The 24,290-nt window shown below is 33.3% G+C and overlaps 2 protein-coding genes across 2 annotated transcripts; one reads left to right on the top strand and one right to left on the bottom strand.

Annotated features, from left to right (window-relative positions):
- Nucleotides 1–3,007: 3,007 nt before the first annotated feature.
- LOC108194598 (uncharacterized) lies at nucleotides 3,008–3,949 on the bottom strand. The gene has a single exon (XM_017361557.2). It carries the CDS (start codon nucleotides 3,947–3,949, stop codon nucleotides 3,008–3,010), a length of 942 nt encoding a protein of 313 aa, XP_017217046.2.
- Nucleotides 3,950–18,560: 14,611 nt separating this feature from the next.
- Nucleotides 18,561–21,723, top strand: LOC108195260 (protein POLYCHOME). The gene is made up of 3 exons (XM_017362214.2): nucleotides 18,561–18,693; nucleotides 19,166–19,552; nucleotides 20,859–21,723. The coding sequence occupies exons 2-3, from the start codon at nucleotides 19,175–19,177 to the stop codon at nucleotides 21,243–21,245; spliced, it is 765 nt and encodes a 254-aa protein (XP_017217703.1). The 5' UTR covers nucleotides 18,561–18,693; nucleotides 19,166–19,174; the 3' UTR covers nucleotides 21,246–21,723.
- The last annotated feature ends 2,567 nt before the right edge of the window (nucleotides 21,724–24,290 follow it).

Below are 24,290 nucleotides of genomic sequence, written 5' to 3'. Positions count from 1 at the left end.
AGAATCATAAAATTGCAGTTATTAGTTGTTGTTGTGGCTAAATGTTCTCTTGGAGCAAGTGATTTTTTTATAATCTTTGTTGTATTGTGAATTTGGTTAGGGCTTTGTGTAAGATAAAAGTTATGCTTCGATAAAGACAACATGAACTTACACTAAAATATGTTTAGAAAGTGGTGAGATATTTTATTTAAAAGAGAAAAATCAAGAAACTTCTTTAACTCGACCGGGAGATACACGGTCGGATTCACATCATTGAACAATACTTCATTTTTTTATGTGATCATCGGTATTGGAAATGCCTGGAGATATAATTAAATATTTGAGTCATCCCAAAATTTTAGTCCTGGTTCCCCACTGCTTGGGCCAGGGGCGAACCCAAGATAAAAGTTTAGTGGGGGCAAAATATTTAAATAATAAGAGAGCTAATAACAGATGAGTAATATTATAAAGAAAAAGAGGAATAACTTAAAACTTAAATTTTTGGCACACATGTATGATCAAAATCAAGGGCGGCTTACGTGGTTTGAGGGGGAAAAGAAGATCTAAGTCTGGGAAGAGGATCGCACCAGAGTCCAAGTACTGACTCTCTGTAGCCGGATTAGTCAAATTCCCCATTTTCTCGATGATCGGAGCATGTGGGCAAAAAATATGCCAGGCGGGTGAAAAATCAGATCAATTAGATTTTGGTTATCATCGTGTTGACGCTACATCAAGTTAATCGGAAATGCGAGGTGATCATTCATATGGGTCCATCTGATGAGGCAATATCCGTACTAACAGGTGTGATCTTTCCAAAATATAAAATTACATGACTATGATTATGTGATTATTTTTGTCTACTGTATATTTCCTTGTGGTGCGATTCATATTTTATTTTTTTTCATGATTAGATATAATTGTGTGCTTGAATCTGTTATGTTATGGGTTTGTTCGTAACCTATTTCGTCATTTTTATATTTTTTTCTTCCGAATTTGTGGAGATTGGATATGTGGAATCAATGTTACATCTTATTTTGTCTCGTATCCTATTTTTGATTTTTAGTTTTTTGCTAGTGTGCATGATGAATGTTTGCAGTTCTTGAACGGTGGCGGTGAAGGTGGTGTATCGGTGACTTAATTAGTGCGTGTAGATTATTCTGTTCGACTAATTTTATTGCATGATTCTTATTTTAGTTTTGTAATTTTGGATATTGTTTGTTTTTAATAGTAGTAATTGTAGACCTTAATTTTAGTTACCTTTTGAATGGCAAGTTGACTATCTTTTATTTTGCTTATCTTTGGAACTTGACGTTTTCTCTACATGCTTTATTTTGAAATTTTGTGTTTTAATTAGAAGATTAATTGATAGAATGTTTATTGCTGATTTTGTACCTGAATTATTCATGGGGCCATTTATGATGGCTTTATTCTGCCTTAATGAGGTATTTTTGCGCCATTAAGGGTTGATTTGGTAATTGGGGTATACCAAATTTTTGCGCCATTAATTGGGGTATACCAAATTTTAATAGTGTTGATAATGATAATTAGCTAAAATCTTGATACATTTGTTTGTCAAGATTTTGTCTTATATTTGAATAGATATATCTTAGCCATTTTTTTCAATTTTCAATTTTATTTTCCTATTTTTATTTTAAATATTTATTGATATTAATAGTCAGTTATTTTTCGTTGGGTTTTAATTATATATTATTTTATTAGGCATCTAACCAAAGAGATCTCACTATCTCTTTAGTGTAGATTTTTTAATGATGTGTTTCACATTAGTTTTTATTTTACTTTTGTTATTCTTTAAAGAATTATATGATATTCATATATTTTTATGAGTTTGTGGACTCTTTTTCTCTTTTGTTTTAGGTAGTTTTATTATTCTATTTTCAGTATGAACTTAGTATGTTTCATTTATTTGTATTGTATTTTTCAGGGTACACGAGTGAAAAAAGAATGATAGCGGGACCTCTTATGGGTGTTTACTTATCGAACATTAAAGCCTTATGTCTAAGTGTCCCCGGTCATCTCTGCATGTCCGAGGGTTAGATGGTAAACTTTCTTGAATGGAAGGAACTCCTGGCAGCGGCTATTGTATTCTGATACAATTCATCATACGAGAAAGTATCTTGTGACAAAAAAAATAATCTCCCTTTGAGTTATCAATTTCTGAAATCGGTCTATTATATATTCATTTGTTACTATAGCAAGGGCGCCTTCCTTTTCTATAAGTGAAATGAGTCATCCCAAGATTTTAGTCCTAGTTCCCCACTGCTTGGGCCAGGGACGGACCCAGGATAAAAGTTTAGTGGGGGCACAATATTTAAATAATAAGGGAACTAATAAAAGATGGGTAATATTATAGAGAAAAAGATGAATAACTTACAACTTAAATTTGCTCCCTTTGAGTTTTCATTTTCTGAAATTGGTCTATAACATATTCATTTGTTATTATAACTAGGGCTTCCTGTTCTATAGTTGAAATAATACAATCACTTAGAAAAGCATCACAAATTCGATTGCACAAATCTGACTTCACAAGCTTCATTGAAGAAAAACCAATAATAGCTTCACTAGTTGATACATCAAAGAATAACAATGATTTCTTTTCGTTTCCACCAGTATTCTGGCAAGATCACTAATACCAATCAAGTTGGAAAATCTTCCATCTTCTTTCAAATTATCAATATAGATCATTCATGCTCAAGAGCAATTCTGGCAGCAAGACTAAAGTCATTTGGATAAAATTCAGTTAACTTCATCAACTTCAATAGATCAAAATCACCAAATGAATCACATGGATTCAAAGAAGCCATACAAATGAGCAATTCAGAGTTTACCTCATCAAAACGGCCATTAAACTCTGTAATTTGCATATCCACAACAACATTGAAACAATCAAAAGAATAATAACGCTCATTGGTGATTCCAGTTTTTCTGCGCCGATTTTTTGGATTAACATAAGCCTCGGTCATATCTAACTTTTCAATGTCATACTTGTCACAAAAAGAAAATACCTTCTTCAAAAGGGAATCCCACATATATCAATTCTAAAATTTTGTAATTGTCGCTTTGTCGACATCACTAATGAGATATCATTCAATATATCTTGATCTTTTCTTTGCAAAGCCTGTGATAATATATCTGTGAGCCCTAAAATACAAAACATCAAGTGCAAATAGAATATAAACTCAAATGATGTGAAATATATTTGAAGACCACTTGCTTGACATTGTTGCACATCTTTTTCTCCCTCTTTTTCAACATATTTAAGCACTTCAATTACACTTGGATACAAATCATCCAAACATAGAAGTGTTTGATAATGTGAACTCCAAAGTGTATCTCCGGCTCTTGCAAGAGAAAGTTCTTGATTCATCCCACTTCCTGTTTCAAGTTCACCACGACCCATCTCCTTTAAGAACCTCTCTCTTTGACTATCTCGAAGCATATCAGTCATTTTGCAAGAATCACCAACCATATTCGTCAAGACCGCTATCATATCAAAAAAGTCACCACTATTAAAATATTTTTTCGTAACCGCCACAACCAACTGGAGCTGGTGAGGAAAACAACGTATATAATATCCCGAGCTGTTTTCTCTCATAATTAATGTTTTCAACCCATTAAACTGACCACGCATGTTACTAGCACCATCATAACCCTGGCCTCTCACATGTCTTAAGCTCAAACCAAACTCAGCAAATAAACTATCAACAACAGATTTAACATTTAAAGAATATGTCTCTTTCACATGAACAAGACCCACAAATCTCTCCTTCAAAATTCCATACGTGTCATCAACGTATCGTAAAACCACAACCATATGTTCCTTTTTAGAAATATTGCTAGACTCATAAACTAACAAAGCAAACACATCATCACTAATTTCTTTTATAGTAGATTTAAGAATATCTTGTGTAAAACAATGACAAATATCTTTTTGAATTTTTGGAGACACCATTTGATTGTTCCTTGGAGCATTTTTTAGTGTAAATTTACTCTATGTAGTGACTTTTCTAACTCATCATGACCACAAAAAGATAATGCGATATTTAGCACAAATTTGGAAACATCAATGGAAGCATTAAAACGAATTCAATGCTCATTCTTGAGAATATCACTTTGCTTACAAAAACAACGGCAATGGATTGTTTTTGTGTTAGAAGATCATCACATTTTTTAAGTGTTCTGTTATGAAAACTATTAACTTCCCCGATATGTTTTCCAAGTCTCTCCGTTTTATTCCAATCACAAAATACATCTACTACAAATGCATCACTCCCACCTTGTCTTCCAAAATGATCACTAAATAAGTAACAACACAAACAATAAGCTTTATCGACTTTTACACTATACTCCAAACAATTCTTACATTTTTCAGTTTCATACCACTCGGGAATAAAACGACTATCCTTATTTCCATTTTTTTTAAATTCATGCCCAAGTGGTTGACAAGGTCCTTTAATCAAATATGCTCTCCTTATTTCATCTCTTTGATCCGGATGATATTTTATAATTCTTTTTCTATCAAAGGGATCGCACCAAAGGTCTTTCAAGTCAATTTGTTTAGGCATTACAGAACAATTACTTGGCTCAACAATATTAATATTTGCTCTTAAAGATTCTTCCTCTAGATTATTAGTATCATCTAAGGTTTCGGGCAACTTTATTTTGAAATATCTTTCCATAATATCTGTCATTTGTCAGATAATTGAATGAACAGACTCAGAATTTCACACAAAAACTAGACACACATAAATATTTTAAATTTAAAAATAATGAAAAACTATAAACAAATTTCACACGGATACATACACTATATATATGAGTAAGGTTCGTGGGGGAACTTCAAAATTAAGAGAACCGAGGGTCTCTTTGGAGCCATTGATATTTTGGATAATATTTATACATTGAATTTTATTCTTTCAATCATATCAAGAATAATCATCTGACCAAGGGCATTTTTGAACACAATAAAATTTTTATTACTTGCAAAATCTTTTAAATACGGTATCTTCCATCTTTCAGACCATCAAATAAAAAAATACATAATATATGTATTTTATTTTGCTGTGTATCAGCATTGTTCTGAAGACCGCAAAAAATTTCCAAAAATCATAGCAACTCATGACGAGTTCTTCGGATAACACAAGGTCAGTTTGTTCATTAGAGGTGTTTATGTATATGTTTTTTTTTAATTTTATAGTCTCAAGCTTTGGGTTCTACTATGTGATGCATAACCTACATAACTATGATGGCACCAACAAAATCTGACACCGAAAATCTCAATAGAAAGTGTCCTCTTGCTCGTGTAAAACCCTGTATTCTGAAGAATACAATTGACATAATGTCCAAAGCCTAGAGGAAGTGGGTCATTAATACAGGTTTCTAAACGATTCTTATGTTCAATATCATTGATTATCCTCAACCTCTAAGCTACTTAATAGCGGACTCGTACAAGCCCGATGAATCTTCATTTTTTATCGGGGGTTATAAATTTTTAATATCCGAAAATGATGTTCATGAAATCCTTGGTTTACCCTAAGGTGATTTGTCAATCCACTATTCTTCTAATTATGAAAATAGAGAAGTATGGAAATCACAATTCAGTGATATGCCTCGCTCCTGTACCGTAACTGCTTCAGATGTTTGTGATGCTATAAAGTTGTCTTCGGTGGTTGACATGAACTTCAAATTAAACTTTATAATCATTATGAGCAATGTTTTCATTCAAGGGTCTACTACACTTTACCTTAGTCTGAATATGTTAGGCTTCTCTGGCGATGTAGATCAATGCAACAAGTATAATTGGTGTAAGGCTTTGATGCAATGTCTCAATGAATGTTCTGCGCATTGGTGTACAAATCGTACAAGAAAATTCTTTACGGGATCAATACCATTTAGTTTGGTAAATTTCGCTATCGCTATCCTAAATTAATTAGAATATATCTTACAACCTGATTTTTATCTTTTTTGTAATGATTTTTTCATGTAGTTATTTGTTCTTGATTGTCCATTAAGAATGGGACACAACAAAGATCATGAAAACCATCCGTTGAAATACTGGACAAAGAGCATGCTAGAATCAGTTGATTTTACAAAAATATGCCTGGTAGATGGAAACTCTAAGCAAGACTATTTAATGGAGACCAACCTCAGTGGCGAACATAGACAGGTTCAAAATAGTACATTTATTGTTCTTCTAATAATTGATTACAAATTGTCTTTTTAATCAAGAGTAAACACAAATAAGAATCTCATTATGATATTTTAGTTTAAATAGACTGGAGAAGAACTCTTACATGAAATACAGGGTGCAATCGAAGTTATTTATAAAGCGTGTAAGGAAATTCAGCGAGATTATGGTGAAGTAGCTGATGTTGAGGACGAGGTATCATTTAAAATATCTAATTAACCTTCTGGTTCTGTTTTTGATGATTGTAAAAGTCATTAATTTGTATTACACAGATAATTGATAGAGCATATATTTATATATATTTTTATATGATTTTATTCCCATAATTTTTAGTATTTTGTAAATAATCGGGATGTTACTAATTGATTTTAAGTGTTTAATTTCAGGAAAATAAATATTCCTAAAGTTGGATTAAATGAAGCTTATTTGGGCTTAATCAGATAAAAATTCAGACTTTATGGTTAGCCAGCGAATCAAATCTTGTTTGGGCCGTAACTTGAGTTCTGGACGTCAGAATTGGGCGATTCAACAGCCCACGCGAAGATATTGAAATTCTCTACAAGTTTAAGGTGGTCCAGATGTCAAAATCCAACTGGATCAACCCAGAGTCAGGCCTGAACAGAAGCCTACGAATTTCAGCATCAGAATCCAACCTGTTTTAGGATATTATTTTATTTTCTTGTAAATTAAGAAAACTCTTATATATATTAGGGTTTGATAGATATTAGAGACAACTAACTTGTATCATATTGAATAACATAGAGATAGCCTTTGAGAGAGGAAAGGGAGAGAAGCACTTGTAAGAGATATTTGGAAGAAGGAGTGAAGGGATTCATCCGGACGTCAAGCACTTTCGTCAAGTTGTATTCTTCGTACTTATATTCTTACACTCATGGTCTGTGGTATAAATACATATTTGTTTCATCTTATCATGAGTAGCTAATTCCTTAATCCAAGAGTTAGGTAGTATTCTTTGGCTTATTATGTTTGTTTAGTTGGATTGTGTTTTCTCTTGATTTGTTAATCTGTCATTGAGCGCTTTATACAATTACAGGAGTAGCTAACTTGTGATTGAATCTCTAGGAGTTATAACGAATCGGGAGAGGAGTTATAATTCTAGTACATGATATGATGGACACAATTTGAGTATTAGATCGGGAGATTGATATGAGAATTGTGAGACATAAAATCCTTGGTTCTTAATAGTTTACAAGTGTTCTTTAATTGACCATGGGAGTGGCTTTTAATGGATAATTGTAGGCATTATAATCTACCTTGGGAGAGGATTTTATATATATTTGAAGGATTGTTTTTAGCAATCAAGAGACACAAATTAGACATTCATGATAGCCATTGAAGAACTCTAATTCTTGGGTTGTTTTCTCTCATATTTATTATATAGTTTATTTATTTATTATATTAATTAGTTGATAACCATACATCACCAAATTCTTCTCCACACTTCTGAATTGCAAGAGATAAGAGACTTGAAATTAGTATTGATATCAATCCTTCCCTGTGAACGATACTCTTGAAAATACTCGACAACACTATTTGATAGAGCATATATTTATATATGTTTTTATATGATTTTATTCCCATAATTTTTAGTATTTTGTAAATAATCGGGATGTTACTAATTGATTTTAAGTGTTTAATTTCAGGAAAATAAATATTCCTAAAGTTGGATTAAATCAAGTTGGGCTTAATCAGATAAAAATTCGGACTTTATGGTTAGCCAGCGAATCAAATCTTGTTTGGGCCGTAACTTGAGTTCTGGATGTCAGAATTGGGCGATTCAACAGCCCACGCGAAGATATTGAAATTCTCTACAAGTTTAAGGTGGTCCAGATGTCAAAATCCAACTGGATCAACCCAGAATCAGGCCTGAACAGAAGCCTACGAATTTCAGCATCAGAATCCAACCTGTTTTAGGATATTATTTTATTTTCTTGTAAATTAAGAAAACTCTTATATATATTAGGGTTTGATAGATAAAAGAGACAACTAACTTTGTATCATATAATATAGAGATAGCAAAATACTCGACAACAATAATATATAAATACTTGAAGCAAGCAATTGAGGAGTGTGATAAGGTCCAGACTCGACAATTTAAAATATTGTCAATTTCTAGCAAAAAATATCGATCTGATAAAATCATTGAGCTGTTGAAGTCCAGATTTAAAAAAACGGTGATGCGCTGAGATTTTTTTACTAAATTCATCATGTTCCAAGGCGAAAATAAATTTTGCGGGAAGACATGATACATTTGCTTATAAGGGTATGGAAATTCACAATAAGATGCTCATTTGGAACAAAGGTTATTTATGGGATTGATATTCAGAGGAAAATGAGGCTTGGTCAGTCGACCACATTATACTATTAAGAATCCTTGGTTTTCCTCAGAATATCATGTAATATTCTTAATTGTGAATTGTTTTCTAGCAGCGTTGTTTTCAAGTGGAATAAAGTAACATTTGTTAATTATTCGAAACCATTTGTTTTTTTAACAATTTCCTTATTTGATATTGATGCAACATTTGCAGCAACATCAACTCAATAAACTTCGATTTGAATATGTTTGTATCATCATTTCAACAACCATCAATGAAGTGCGAGATTCTATATTTAAACAAATTGAAAAGTGGTGCGAAGATTCTACATGATGTATCTGTCTGTCAAGGAAGTTCAACAACAGTTTCCAGGCACTATTTGGTTGTTTAATAATAATTTGAGACATTGACATTTTGTGTTACTTTGAACCATAAATAATTTCATTTTAGTACATTAATTTTATTTACATCGATCACAAATATTTTAATGCTAGTAGATACGTGCTATAGGTAATAATACTTGACACTATATGTTTTCTAGAAGTAATTATTTTGACTAGTGATTTTGTTAAAGGAAAAATTCCAGAGTCCTTCTGTGTATAATTTATTCTATGATTTGGTGTTCCAGATCAATTCCATTATATGTGTCTTTATATGTTTTTCAGATTAATTTAGAGTTATATGAATTTTAACAAAATTCAGAAATACTATTTAAATTAAAGACATTAAGCATGTACGATTCCTTAATAAACAACAACAGTAATTATATGTAGTATAATACTCAATATTTGAAAAGATGACTAAAATAATAATTTAATAATAATACATTCCAAGTGGTCAAAGAACAATTTGTGGAGGTTAAGCATTCTCTATGAATTAAAAAGCATCTTTGTGGAGGTTCTGCATACGATTCCCGTGAGAAAAATGCTTGGGGGTAGAGGGATCTCGGTTCCAATCACTTGTACTATGTGTAATGTATATGTTGAACACATGTTACTCTATGCTAGCAAAGACCTACAGTTTCACATGGGGTTGGTGGAGTCTGTTGTGTCATTGCTATTGTATAAATTGGAGACATATACTCATTCTAACTTGTTCAAAATAAGTATTCGTGATCTGGGGGTTCGGCTTGATGGGAATAAGTTAGTTTGAGAGAATAGGGGTATCATGTCGTAGTTGGCTATTAATTGGAGTTCGAGACATATTCTTGAATGTGGGCATTGCATATGTATTTGAATGTTTTTAAGTCTCCTCCGTTAACTTTGTTGTACTTTGGAGCTTTAATGAATGGTTGTTTGCTTTCCAAGAAAAGGTACAATTATTTTAAACAACTAACTAGACAAAGTACACAAAAAAAAAAAGAATAAAAACATTCAAATATTCTTACCATAGGCAATCTCTTTTATTATCTACATTTAGTGACCAGTTACAGTCATGAAAAAATGATGCTAAGAACCAAACATATGATATACTAAACTCTTTGGTTCTCTTTGGATCAATTAACAATATTTTTGTAATAGCACTGAGTTAACTTCACGAAGCGTGATGTCAATATGTTTAACAACAAGTATTAATTATTGTTGCAGATACTACTTATACATTACAACTATAAGTCACCATCATATTTTCCTTTTGGTTCCACATCTTTAATAGATAGCCGTTATATCAGTCACCTACATATTTTAAATAAAACTGTTACTACAATATATAGTTATAGAATAACTAGAACAGAATAATAATATCGATATAACAACTGTGATCAATAGTCTGTAGATTGAAAACTGAAAGAGATCCAATATTCTTAAGCATACAAGTAGATAATTATCATTTCAACTAGAATAAAAATCGCTTTCCAGTTACTTTTGTTTATTTTTCCAGATGCTTTGCGAAGAGATCTTTCATCTGAAACGAGCGTAGGATCTATAATCTCATCTTCAATGACTTCATATAGACAATTTTGCGGACTTGATAACATTCTCTATGTGTAAAGCAACCGAAGTCTGCTAATTTGTTTCTTTAGAGTATACTACAAAGATTATATTTTTAAATTAGCAAAAATTGCACATAAATAGTATTAGTAAAATTAAAGAACGTACACTTTCAACTTGAATCTTAGAATCCCATGTTCTTGATCCTCCACCAAAATAATTTTCCATGCGACGCATTGCAAAAATTCCACAGTCAATGCCATTGTTTTTTGTTTGCCATCTCATCTTTAAACACCGAGGTTCCATTCGATTGAAATCATCGAGATTTGCATGTTCCTTCCTTTTCAGATTTCTAGGAAGTGTTTATTCCGAATTGAATACATAAATAATTTCAAATACTAGAAAATCATAGTTTATATATATTGAGTAGACTAATTATTTTATATATTACCATCACAACTAGTCGATGTCCATATAAATTCTAAATTGGGTTGTCACTTTGTATGTTATCACGGATTTCAATTGATGGGTGCTTTAGATTGTAACAAATTACATAATAGTGATTCACATGGAATATTGGGAAAAAGATCTTGCATGAGGAAAATTAAAAAAAAATAAGAATGATGCAAATCATATACAAAAAAATAATATTAAGAATTAGATGTATACAATGTCAACGTTTGATAGAGATGTTCCATAAGTTGTAAAGACGTGATCCACATTTTCTTCAAAGGTGGGGTTATTTTTTTTGCTATACAGGCTTCAGTAGAAGCATTAAGTACACCAAGCTACAAAAGAAAAACAAATTAGATTCGTTAAACAAATGATGAAGTGGTAAAAATAACTTACAGTGGTTTCTATATAGCAAAACATGCGATATGGTGAAACCGGAGCCTTTAGTTCCTCTAGTGAGTTCAAGAAACAACACCATACATCTAGTACAGAATTTATTACTATTTCCTCATCATTCATTGACTGAAAATGCACCTTGTAACACATTATATCTTCCCACTTGAATAATATACGACTGCAATCATAGATTATCGTAAACAATGAAAATAATGGAACATGGACTAAAACACTTATAATATGAATAACTAACTTAGGGTATTGATCATTAGCATGTAGCAACTCCCACAAATCAGCTTCTTCTTTTTTGAAAGATTTCCCATAGATACTTGTAAGCCTATCAAAATACGGTGATATGTGTATATCTGCAACCTTCCTCCCACGTTTAGGCCTAGTATTATCATATAAATTAAGAGCCTGATTCTCATTTGCAGCAAAGTGATCATTTGTATTTTACACTAATGCATCCTCAACCAACAGACTGAAATTTGGAATTTCATCATCTAACTTTAGTTTGAACACGTTCTCGTCTCCAGGAGTTGCAAATTCAGCTATGAGTTTTTTTGTGTTAGTTGCAAGAGTTTTTGACTGCGATTCCATGTTGTTGAATATATCTGCAAATTTTATCTCACAACCATTTCCTGGTGCTGCCATATTGTCAATAAGCATCCACTCTTGAGAAGACAGCCTGAGATTTTTGTCTAAAGGATTTGCATAAATTTAAATATATGTTGAAGTTTTAGTTTTTGTAAACCCCTAACCAGCTTTACCATCATTACTTATTTCATAATCCTGGTTATAACGAACGTTGAGATCATCCTTAATAAATTGATTCGCATTTTGAAATAATTTAATAAATTTTGCCTCTAGATTCTCAACCATTTGGTTCTTCCTGAACAATTCCTTTGCTGATAATAAATACATCATGCACTTTTTCTGAATATCCTTGTAAATGTCCATAGATTCACTAAGCTTGTCAATTACATATGTTAGTATCTAGTTTTAGAAGTAAAAATTAATACCATGCAGACATTAGAAAATTTAATTATCAAATCCGTAGTGAACTATGGTAATCTATAAGGAACCTGGATGTCTGGATTCGCTTCCTCTGGAATCGCACTTGGAGCCACCTGAATATTTCCTTTGATATAACTATCAACCTTGGGTTTTTCCCTTAAACAAAAAATATGATATACAGAGGAAAAAATGTTAAACATAATATTAATAAATTTTTACAACGAAGATTCTCTTAAGTATTTATTAGTATATGTTACGTATGAAGATTCATTTATGCATCAGGAGATCATTACAATGAAGCGACAATGAACAATACAATGGACAGAAACTGATGGCCGCATCAGAAACTTGTGGAACCTCATCAGTATGCGGATACTTGATCTGTATCAAGTATAGTCAGTATCCATAGATTGAGTTTGACAAGGAAAGAAAGAAGATTGATGCGAAACAACTATTTATAGAGATATACTTCTGGTAGAATATATCTAGTTGATAATTAAGGTAGCTGTGTAGTATATAAACACAGAACATTAGGTCTTACAAATATACGAGTAAGGAACACAACACGAGTAATATTCTGTGTAACCTAGAAGCTCTTGAGAACGACTGTATTTTCTTGAGAGGGTTTTGTAACAGTTCTTAAAGTTATTAATAAGAGCTGAGTTGATATAGATACTGACTGGTTGTTAATTTTAGATTATTCGACATTCGATTTAACAATAGATAAATTCCGCAAAAGTCTATTGATTAAATTGTGACCTAACAAGTGGTATCAGAGCAGGCTGGTTAAATCGTACCAGTAAAGATCAAGGATGTCAACAACTAAACACGAATCACTCAAAATTCCAGTGCTAAACAAAAATGACTATCCAACCTGAAAAGTAAAGATCATGCTATATTTCGAAGCCTCAGATCCTGACTTCGTTGACAGGACTACTTATGGTCCTCATATTCCAAAGAAACTGATTCCTCAAGATGGAACAACCCCTGAACATTATGTGGACAAACAGAAAGCGGAGATGACAAAGGAAGAGAAACTCGAAGTACTTAAAGATGAAAAGGTAAAATCCATTCTTCATAATAGTTTGGATGCTGTAATGTCAAATCGAGTAATTGCATGTAAAACCTCGAAAGAGATATGGGACAAATTAGAGACTCAATGTCAAGGAACTAAAAACCTCTAGAAGAATCGAAGGGCACTTCTCATTCAGGAGTATGAAAGATATAAGACAAATCCTGATGAAGATCTCACAGACTAATATGATCGATTTCTTACTTTGATGAATAATCTATCTCTTACTGGAAAAGAATATGATTCTGAAGATTCCAACACTAAGTTTCTCTGATCACTCCCTAAGGAATGGGATACACAGATTTCAATCATAAGACATCAGTATGATCTAAACATTATGTCCTTGGATGAAGCATATGGAATACTAAAGACTCATGAACTAAAGGTTCAACAAAGGAAAACCAGGAATGAGAATAAACTAAGGTCATTAGCATTAAGAGTAAGTACAAGAAAAGACCAGAGAAGCTACGCTAAAAAGCCTAGAAATCAGATCAGGAATCAAGTATCAGATACTGACATCTTATCAGTTACTGACGACTCATCCGGAGATGATACAAATGATAGTTCTGATGAAGCTAAGATGCAAGAGATCATGGCATGCATAACTCAAGGACTAAGGAAAGTAAAGTTTGGAAGAGGTGAAAAGAAGGATCAATTTAAAGGAAACTCTTCTGGATCATTAAATGAAATCAAAGGAAGCAAAGTTGATTGGTCAAAGATTAAGTGTTTTAACTGTGATAAGATAGGACACTATGCACAAAACTGCAAAAAACCAAGGATGGATGGAGGGATAGGAAAAGCACTATTCACTTCAACTAAAGATTGGATGGAATCATCATCTGAATCAGAAGGAGAAGATGTGAAATATGCTCTGGTGGCAAGCTTTTAACAGACTCAAACCACCAATGACTCCTCTACACCTAAGGTACAAGAGCCAATTTACAACTTTGATATTGATGATACTTATAAACTGAAATCTTTCTTAAGATCATTGCATGTTAGTTCTAAAACTCAAACACTAGAAAACACTAGACTAAGAAGTGAAATAGGTGAATGCAAAAAGAGAAACAACTTCTTAGAAAGTGAACTAGTAGTGATGAATGAACTGAAAAATGATTGCAAATTTGCTAGGAACTCAGAATCCATGTTTAGACTGAAATATGTACACCTAGAAAAAGAACTAGCAGTTGAAAATCAAAGGATAAAGAACTGGGCTAACATATAGAAAAAGATTGTATGAAACTGTGTCTACTAGATCAGGACTAGAAGGTGTAGGATATAGATTTAAAGATGATAAAAATCAAGTTAAGAAAGGAAGTCTTAATGAGATTTTTGTGAAATCAGATGCTGATAAACATGTCAACATATCAAAAGCTGTTTCTTCTAATCCTATATGTGATGAAAAAGCTACTTCTCATAAGGAAATCAAGAAAACAGAGAAAGTTTTCATAAAGAAAACAAATGAGAACAAGAAAGATGTCAAGGTGATATCCACAGATGCTCAAATGAAGAAAACAGGTAAGAACATTGGTTTATTGACTACAGGAAAAACAAGAAAAAGCCAAAATCTATACATAGATCGGGTGTAGCTTGTAAAACAATAAAGTTTAAGCAGGAAAATCCATGTCTTCATTGTGGCAGCTATTGGCATTCTTTAAATACTTGTTTTAATTATAATGATATTTATGAGAATTATTATGATCCACTTCCTAAATTTTAGAAACATGCAGGGACGAATAAAACTTGTGACAACAAGCATGTCTCATGTTCAAACAAATCAGTTACTAACAAAACTGATAACTCTAGTGCATGTAATGCTAAAAAGGTGTATATTGTTAAAAACAACCAACATGTCAAAAGGATCCAACAAGTGTGGATTCTTAGAACTTGCAACTAATCACCTATGTTGATTGTAGGGTTCAAGAAGAAAAAAAATTTATTCTGAATAATGGTCGTTCAATGTTAAGTGAATATGTTACAATCCTTTTGTCAAAATTAGAGAGCATTCAAGCAAGAGAATCTCTCAAATCTGAAGAAAAGCTAAACATATGGGCATATCCAGTAATTGAAAGGGATGAAGATGAGAAGACTATAGAGGAGAGGAATAAAGTAGTAACTAAGTTATTGATGATTTACTACATACTGACGAAGCATCAGGAAACTGATGACACTCTCACTACTGATGAGAATGATGATAAGAATGAGACTGACGAAGCGGCTAAAGAAGCCATCATTGCAAAAGCTGAGGGGGAGGAAATTCCTTTAAAATTTCTTAAATTTTAAGAGTATATTTTATCAAATATTTCGGCTACTGATGGAGAAGAATTGATTTACAAAAAGGATGGTAACAATATTTCTTTCCCTAATTATTTATATATACGACTATGATTTGTTTTATAAAACTAATTGTGATATTTGTGTTATCTTTGAATCTTGGAAATAGAAGAGTTTATTTAAGATTCAATATTTATCGTTAAAGAGTCGTGTCTATTCATGCGTATTACCTTTATTAAAACACGATTGCCGATAGAAAGTCTTAAGCTACCCTGGCCTCATTCAACTACATAAAGACCCTCTCTTTTCGTTGTTTAGTCATTCACAACAGCCTCCCTCAAAACCCTAAAAAACCATGGCCTATAGACATCTCTATCGTAGAAAGAATGGAGCCTATCTCTCAGCAAAAATACTCTTCAAGGGTAGTCCTTACTACGATCAATTCTCTCTCACCATTCATATGAACGGTTAGGTCTTCGATCCTGATCTATTTCCAGATGAGTATGTCGAAACTCTGTCTTGGGCATATTTTTTAGAACTTCAGCTTTTCAAACTGGATGCTCATATGGAGAAGAGAAGAAAAGTAGAGGAGACAGAACAGAGGCGCATTGCTGCTATAGTGCTGAGAGAAAATATCATATCTCTTGTCGGCTCCATGTCTACAAGCTCGGGCTTTTAGCGCAGTGGTAAGCGCCTGATCCTAACAATTTGTATCAAAGCGAGGTCGCGTGTTTGATTCCCAAGGAAGGCATTTGTGTTTCGCAAGTCTGGGATGCGTGGTAGGCAGATGCTGGGGGGGATTGTTGGGGATATTATGGGCTCTGTGTCCAGCATCTCCCTACATGAACACGGGCGCTTAATGTGCTATGTATAAGGAAATAGGGGATTGTTGAGGATATTATGGGTTCTGTGTCCAGCATCTCCCTACACGAACACGGGCGCTTGTAATGTGCTATATATGTATAAGGAAATAAGGTTGTACATTCTCTAAAAGCTCAGGCTTGTTGTAATCGTTTCTGTTAGAGTTTGTCGCTTCTATATAAACTGCACACAACCACTATGTATAGCTTATTCTGTAGTGTTCTAGTTTCAATATGAAGTTCTCTCTATTCTTTGAGTATCAACACTCTTAGTTCTTACTACTCAACAAACTTTTCTGTCAAATAATAATAATGTAAGAATAGAAAGCTAAGTATGAAGAGTAAGGTTGGAGTTGTCATGACATTCAATGTATTAACTTGTTAGGAGTTCCTTCTTATCTATAATTCACATCTGATTTATAAATAATAAGCACTTCTTACGCCAACCGGTTCCTATATTATATTATTTTTTTTGAAATAATTTGAGTGTATGTCCGAGATTTCTTACCACCGTAAATAAGCAAACATAATTTGACGCAGCATGTAAGAGCAACTCCAATGGAGGTGCCAAAAAGAGTGCTAAAATGTCATGTGTCATGACACTCTTGTTGGCTCTCCATTGGAGTGGAAGGAGTGCCAAACAAAGTTGCCAACTTTTGGCACCCTCCTAAAATAGAAAAAAGCGTATAAATCACCCTAAAGTCATTTAGTTTCCTATCTTGTTATAATTATACTTGTACAAATATGAGGCAACTTGGGATGCCAACCATTGGAACAAATATTTATGTAAAAGTTGCCCAAAAAGAGAGAAAATAAAATAAAAATATTTTTGATGATTTGTCATTTTAAGCAACTTTAGTTAGCAACCCCATTGGAGATGCTCAACAAGTCCAATTTAATGTTATAGAAGGTGCTATTTCTAAAATGTAGCATCACTTAGAGCATTCACATCCGGCCCCCAATCCTCAACCCCAAAAACTTATTAAAAATAGTAATCCCTCAAAAATATTTACAAAATTTTAAAAGTTTCTTCCATCCCATTCCCCATATTCAATCCCTATTCTTCATATAAGATAAGACTTGATATTTAATAAAATAATAATGAATTGATAATGAAATGGAAGATGAATAGTGTATGAGGGATGAATAGTGAAACCCCAAATATGAGGATTTATTTCTAGTCCCCAAAACCCAAACCCTATTTTGGGTATCGGATGTAGACTATCTACAAAAGTTAGTAGATTTCCTTAAATTATGGGGATGAGGTTGGGTTTGGGGGTTGGGATGAGAATGCTCTTATAGAACTTAGCACTCCAATGCAATGTTATATGAGGTGGTAAAATAGGAAAATGCTATACTTGGTTCTAAATATAGAATTAAAGTATAAATGTAGCTATAATTGCCACATGGGAAATGCAAGTGGGAATTCGGAGAGAAATGAATATAAAAACAATTTTTGATTTAGTTTCTTGTACTTGTATTCATATTTTACATCTCTTTGGTTCTATTTTAAAATGACGCATTGGAACACGAAAGTTATTTTAGCATTAAAATGTACTTTTTGATTTAATATTATATCAATAACTATATTTATTTTATTTTTAACACTGTACGTGCTTTAAGATTTCCATTCTTCCGGAGAATTATTCATGACTGACGGAGACAAAATAGTACTCCCTCCGTCCCCTTGAGATATATACATTTGTATTGAGCACGGAGATTAAGAAAAATGTATAAAGTAATGTAAAGTAATGAGAAAGAGAAAGAAAAGGTGGTAAAGTGGTGGGACCCATTAATATTTAAGTGATAGATTTGGAAAAGTAGATGAAGTTAGTGGGTGGGTGTGATATTTATATTATAAAAATTTACTATTTTTTGGAAAGTTTTGAAATATATAGAATGAAATGAGACATCCCGAAAGAGAAAGTGTATAAAATTCAAAAGGACGGATGGAGTAAATGGACAAGAAAATTCAAACTGTAAAAGGACCGCCCAAATGAAAATATTGCACGTGGTACTGCACGTGCAAACGATTTGAAGCTTCTGTTGATAAGCGCCTAAAATGACATTTCAAAATTGCCAATCTATTGCCTCTCTCTCTCTTTGCGAGCTCCGTTCTTCTCTCTCTCTACAATAACGCTGAAGCAGCCACTCCAAGTTGCCGGAACCCTAGGTCTCTCTCTCTCCCTCCCTCTCCCTCTCCCTCTCGCTCTCCCTCTCCCTCTCCCTCTCCCTCCCTCTCTCTCTCTCTCTCTCTCCCCCCCGCCCTCCCTCCCTCCCTCCACCCCTCTCTACCCCCGTCCCTCCCTCGCCCCTCCTCTCTCGCTCCCTCCCTCCTCCATTGACATTGATCTATATGTGATTTATTTGTGAATATATATGTATCTATATTCAGGTCTTGTTCTTAGTTTTTGTGTGTGTATATATGTAATTGTATTTATCTAATTAGTTTGTGTTTAATTTGTGGATTTAGCCTTACTTTCAAAATTAATCTTGTTTTTATGTACGTCATTTACGTAATTGTGCTGAATTGATTAGTCTGTGCTGATTTATGTCGAAACTTTAGATCTTTATTAGTTTGTGTAAAATAGATATATATAAATGTAATTGTGGTATATTCACTAGTTTGTGTCTGATTGAAACAGCTGAAGAAAATGCCGGAAGCAAGAGACAGATTATCGAGGAGGCAGGACGATCCTAGTGCACTCTTCCTTCGTCACAGAAGCCAATTCGGTAGTCTACAGATTTTACCTGATGACCCGGCAGTGAATGCATTTCGATGGGGCTCAACGCCACTCAATGGAGCAACAACCGGAGTGGCAGCAACACCCGGGCGTGGTGGTGGTGGTGTTGGGAGGGGCAATTCTGGGACTCCGAGAGTTGGAAATGGGCGTGGCAGGGGTTTTGCTAATCGTGAGAATACTCCAGCCAGGAGCGTAAGAAGAACACCTCGTGGTGGTGGTGGAAGCCGGAGTATATTACCATCTTGGTATCCAAGAAAGCCTCTCCAAGACATCACCCCTATTGTCAGGGTATGATTTGTGTGCTATTGATTTTTTTGATTATCTGTTATCATTGTTCATCATGTTCTTGGTACTAGAATCTGTACATATTTGATGCTATACTTGAGTATTGGTGTGCTATAAATTGATGACTTCTGATTTGTATTATTTCTGCATTCTGATTCAAGATTCATGCTCAGCATTTAAAATTTTTTCTACTTGATTATTGTAGGTTTTCACATTTTACTTTGGTAAGTAGAAGTTCTGGAGCATATTAGTTAAGTTTCTAGTTTGTTATACTTGCAAGTATAAGATTGGTATTTGGGGGACTTCTCTCTTGAGTAATTGTACTACACTTATCTTTTATGTTTCTGATTCTACCATTTCTATGTTTTTACCTGTCTTGTATTGCATTAATTTGGTAGTTAATTACTCATTGCTGAGTAATGGCTTTAAGCAGCAGTGAATGTTGGATAAGTTAAGAGAGTAATGGATCATTGCCCTATATGTTTTTTTTGCGGAGACTCTTCTTGTAAGTAATCATAGTGAACTTATCTTTTTATTTAGCTCATCTTGCCTTTCATTGCCTTGCATTTATTTCATATTCATTAAGTCGTTGATGATTAACGGCTCAAAGCTATAAAGTGTCGGAGAAATGATTGATTATGGGGTTATATTGCACAAATTCTATAATTGTAATTTCTATTAAATTAAATACAATTTAGCATATTGCTTAGCTATAAATTGTGGATATAGTGAGTCTTGTTTTGTGTTGTTATGAATGTGTGCATACATATATGATATATCTATGTGTAGAATATGTAGATATAAGTTGAGTTGGTCTGTCCTTGATGACTATACGTGTCTGTTTTGAATTCTTCAGAATTGCTATAGGTTACTCATTGCTGTTGTAAGACCAGTGATGAAATGGAACAGAACAACGAAAATGTGATCAAATGAAATGGAACAACTATTAATGGGCATTGCACATTATTAAATGTGCACCACATCAATTTTTGGTACCACACTCTGTGAATTGAACCTTTTAGTGATATTTTTGAAAGAGTCCCCCTGTTCCTGTAAACTATTGGACAACCATCAAACCAAGTCTAGTTCAGTCGACTCCATGTCTGCAAGTTGAATTGATTTTTTACATTTGAATATGAATGTGCGATTGCACGCTTGGAAACATTGTAATTTGATTGTAAAAAGAAGCTTATAGGCTTATAGCTATTGCCTCCTGCATGTGGCAGCATGCGGCTTAGTAAATATTGTAATGACCTTAGTATGTTTTATAGATGGTTTCCACTTTCTGATATTTAATCTAATTCAACAGGCCATTGAAAGGAGAAGAGCTCGCTTGAGAGAAGCTGAAGGCCTACAACTATCGAGTCGCTTACCTCAGGGGCAAAGTGTTCATTCTCCTTCTGTTCCTGTGTCTGTTGCTCCTCTCGAGCATGAATTATCTCTGAGTTCTCCAAGTCCAACAATTAAAATTAGACGTTGTCCACCTACTGTTGGTAGAGTACCAAAGATATTACTTAATATCACCGAACAGAGTGATGGAACATCAGACTTTCTTACGCCAGAGAAGAAGCTCCTGAACTCAATTGACAAGGTCGAGAAAGTCGTTATGCAAGAATTGAATAGATTGAAGAGGACCCCTGCTGCCAAGAGAGCAGAGAGGGAGAAAAAGGTCCGCACTCTGATGTCTATGCGCTGAATGCACATGAAAGAAGACTTGACATAGGTGCATCAACAATCGTTGACAGCAAAAGGAACAAGGAATTGGAGAGAAAGGAGATGAACAGACCCACGGGGTAAGTTCTCATCATCTTCTGATGATTTTTGGGCACTCGAAGTTGATGTAATAGATAGCTAAGTTTTAGCAGGTAAATAATGCTTGTTATTCAGCCTTGAAAACTGTAACAGTGTGATAGCAGCTTGTCTGATGTATTTGGTACTGTGGTTCACCATTAGTAGCTGAGACTGGTTGTATAGTTCATCTGGTTAGTAGTTTAGCAAACTGTTAACATTTGTAGTGTTTCTTCTGCAAGTCATATGAAACAGTTTCAGAATTTTCTTAGTGGCATTGCAACATACCAAGTCAAGTCTTCCTATATTTGGGTGGGCTAAACAACAACAGGCCAATTTAGTTGGGCTAAAATAGAACATGCCAATTTAGTTGAGCTGAAATACAACAGCAGACCAGTAGCTTTGGGTTACATTTTTGTTTGGTGTTTCTTCAGTAGCTTTGCCTTTGGGTTGCTTTACATTTTTGTCCGGTATTTCTTATTGCTTGAATTGCAAATTAATAGGTGGTTTAATGAAACTGAGTTAAAGTTTAGTTATTCAAAATCTTTTTCCCAAAACTTTCCCACCAATATTCACGTGTCCATAAATTAAACAAGTCATTTGTATGTCATTCGGAAAAACATCTTCTTGTTATATAATAATATATCTAGAAAGAAAGTTGGGAGAGCTAAAACAAAGAGAAAGAAGTAGATATTATTGTATTTGTTCACATATAATAAAATATCACTCATTGAGGAGTATTCTTTTTTCAAATATACACCAGGATATATTTTATTACAAAAAGTAACATAGATCTATTTTAATTATGAGGTGTAACTCTTTTCAATGTCAACTAGAAACACATTCTAGTTTCCATTTGCTCTGGTTAGAGACTTTATGAATTGTTACATAATTTAATATACAATGATAACATGTATTTTGTGTTGGATTGCTAGTCCAAATTCATTTTTCATCTGAGGAGGCTAATGTTCTTGAGAGTTTGTTATACAGCTTTTAGTAGTTAGATACTTTTAGGATGATAATGGTCAAGTGGACATATAGAACTTAAATTAAATCATCACATATTGGGAGATTATTTAACCATCAAATAATCGTATCCACCACAAGATACTATTTCACTTCATGACCAATACAAGGTCATCATACTATAATCTGAGTTTTTTCTAATTTTTGAAACTTTATTTTTGTTTTTCCACAAATAATCATTCATATCCCACTGACTTGACACCTTTTGGTGTGTTGACCGCATTTTCAGATATTTCTTTACTTTTAAGAGATAATGATTCGTAGGGCGCACCACTTTCACAACTTCAATTGTGAGAGGACTCCTGTTCCAAATAGTTTTTCTTTATAATTGCCTCAATTATGTCCCTTTTTTTGGCCAATTTTATCTGTATTCTTGTTAGGTCCTGAAACGATTGTAGAAAGGGGGTTGAATACGATAGTCACTAAAAATCGCGGCGGAATAATCTGATTTGAATTTAACTTGTTGATCAGATTATAATTAATTAATATAAAATTTTTTAATTCGTTATATGATTAATATGGTTCAAGTTTAATGTCCACTAAAGTTCGTAGAATATATTCGACAGGATGTATTCTAACTTAGTGATTAAAACAACCGAATGATCAAAGCACATAACACTGTGGATTTAACGAATAGCAAGTTACTAACAACTTGAAAGTTTACAATGCGTGAACATTTACAAATGAAGAAGTGAAGCCATATTTATAGGCAACCACTTAGAACTAGGTATGACATTGATAGGAATAACATTCTAGCTTAGGTATGACATTACAAAGAAAGGTATGACATTACAAGGCAAAGCCATGCTGAAAAGGAGGAAGGAATGACATTTTATGACAAAGTCATACTGAGAAATTCGGTATGACTTTATTTCCTTGGCCTTCAAGCACCATTCGACATGACTTCATCAGCCAAAGTCATGCAGCACCATTCGGTATGACTTTTTAAGTCATATTTACATAAGTCAGAATGACTTAAGGAATGTCTGTATTGAAGACACGGTATGACTTTATGTCATAGAGTAGAATGCCTGCAATTTAAGAAATGGTATGACATTTTATGTCATTTCTGGGAAAGTCAGTTGATAAGAAACGGTATGACTTTATTTGAAAAATTCATACCGACTAATTAAGCCATGCTTAATAACACGGTATGACAAAGAATGTCATGCCGAGTTATATAATGAATAAACACTTGTATTTAATTATATAAATATTCAATAATTACTCACTTAATTATATTAATTATATAAATTCATAAATTAAATTATTTCGAAGATGAATCAATTTAATAAATAAATTATACAACTAATTTAATCATTTATATAAGTGAAATAATTAAAAAAATACTTATAAAATTATTTGCCTTCAGCAGCGGGGACTTCTGACTTTGTTAAAATTTGTAGATCTTTGTCTTGATTGAACAACCACTTATAGTTGATGCAGAACATTTAATTTGAGTAGCTGACACACAAATGTACTGTCTGGTTCATCTGTATCTAGCTGAATCAAATATTCTTTATCAAATAAACATTTGAGACGTGGCTTGTTCGTCGAGTCTTTGTCTTCATAGTTCTTCTTTATAAGTAGAAATAGTATGGAATCTTCAGATTAAATAAAGTATTAAAATTTTATACCTTCTAGACTTCTGGGCGTGCTACAAAAGATTATTTGTACACTGAGGCTTGAACATATTAATGAACTTCTTCTAGTGGTGTGCAGCAGCATCCTGAAATTCTTCAGACATATAATTTCAGTAAATCACTTGACGTTCTTCGTACGGATTCCTTCAACAGTACTTGCTATTTACCTTGCTTTCTTATCAGAGTTGAGTTGGTACCTCTTTAATTACAAATAGGCTAAACATGTGCCTTTCAATCTCCCCCTATTTGTTTGTTAACATAACATGCAAATTATCGAGAGGATA

The sequence above is a fragment of the Daucus carota genome, chromosome 7, assembly GCF_001625215.2.
Source record: "Daucus carota subsp. sativus chromosome 7, DH1 v3.0, whole genome shotgun sequence".
Classification (NCBI taxonomy): domain Eukaryota; kingdom Viridiplantae; phylum Streptophyta; class Magnoliopsida; order Apiales; family Apiaceae; genus Daucus; species Daucus carota.
Note: the sequence above shows the minus strand (reverse complement) of the source record. Positions and strands in the feature narration are given on the sequence as shown.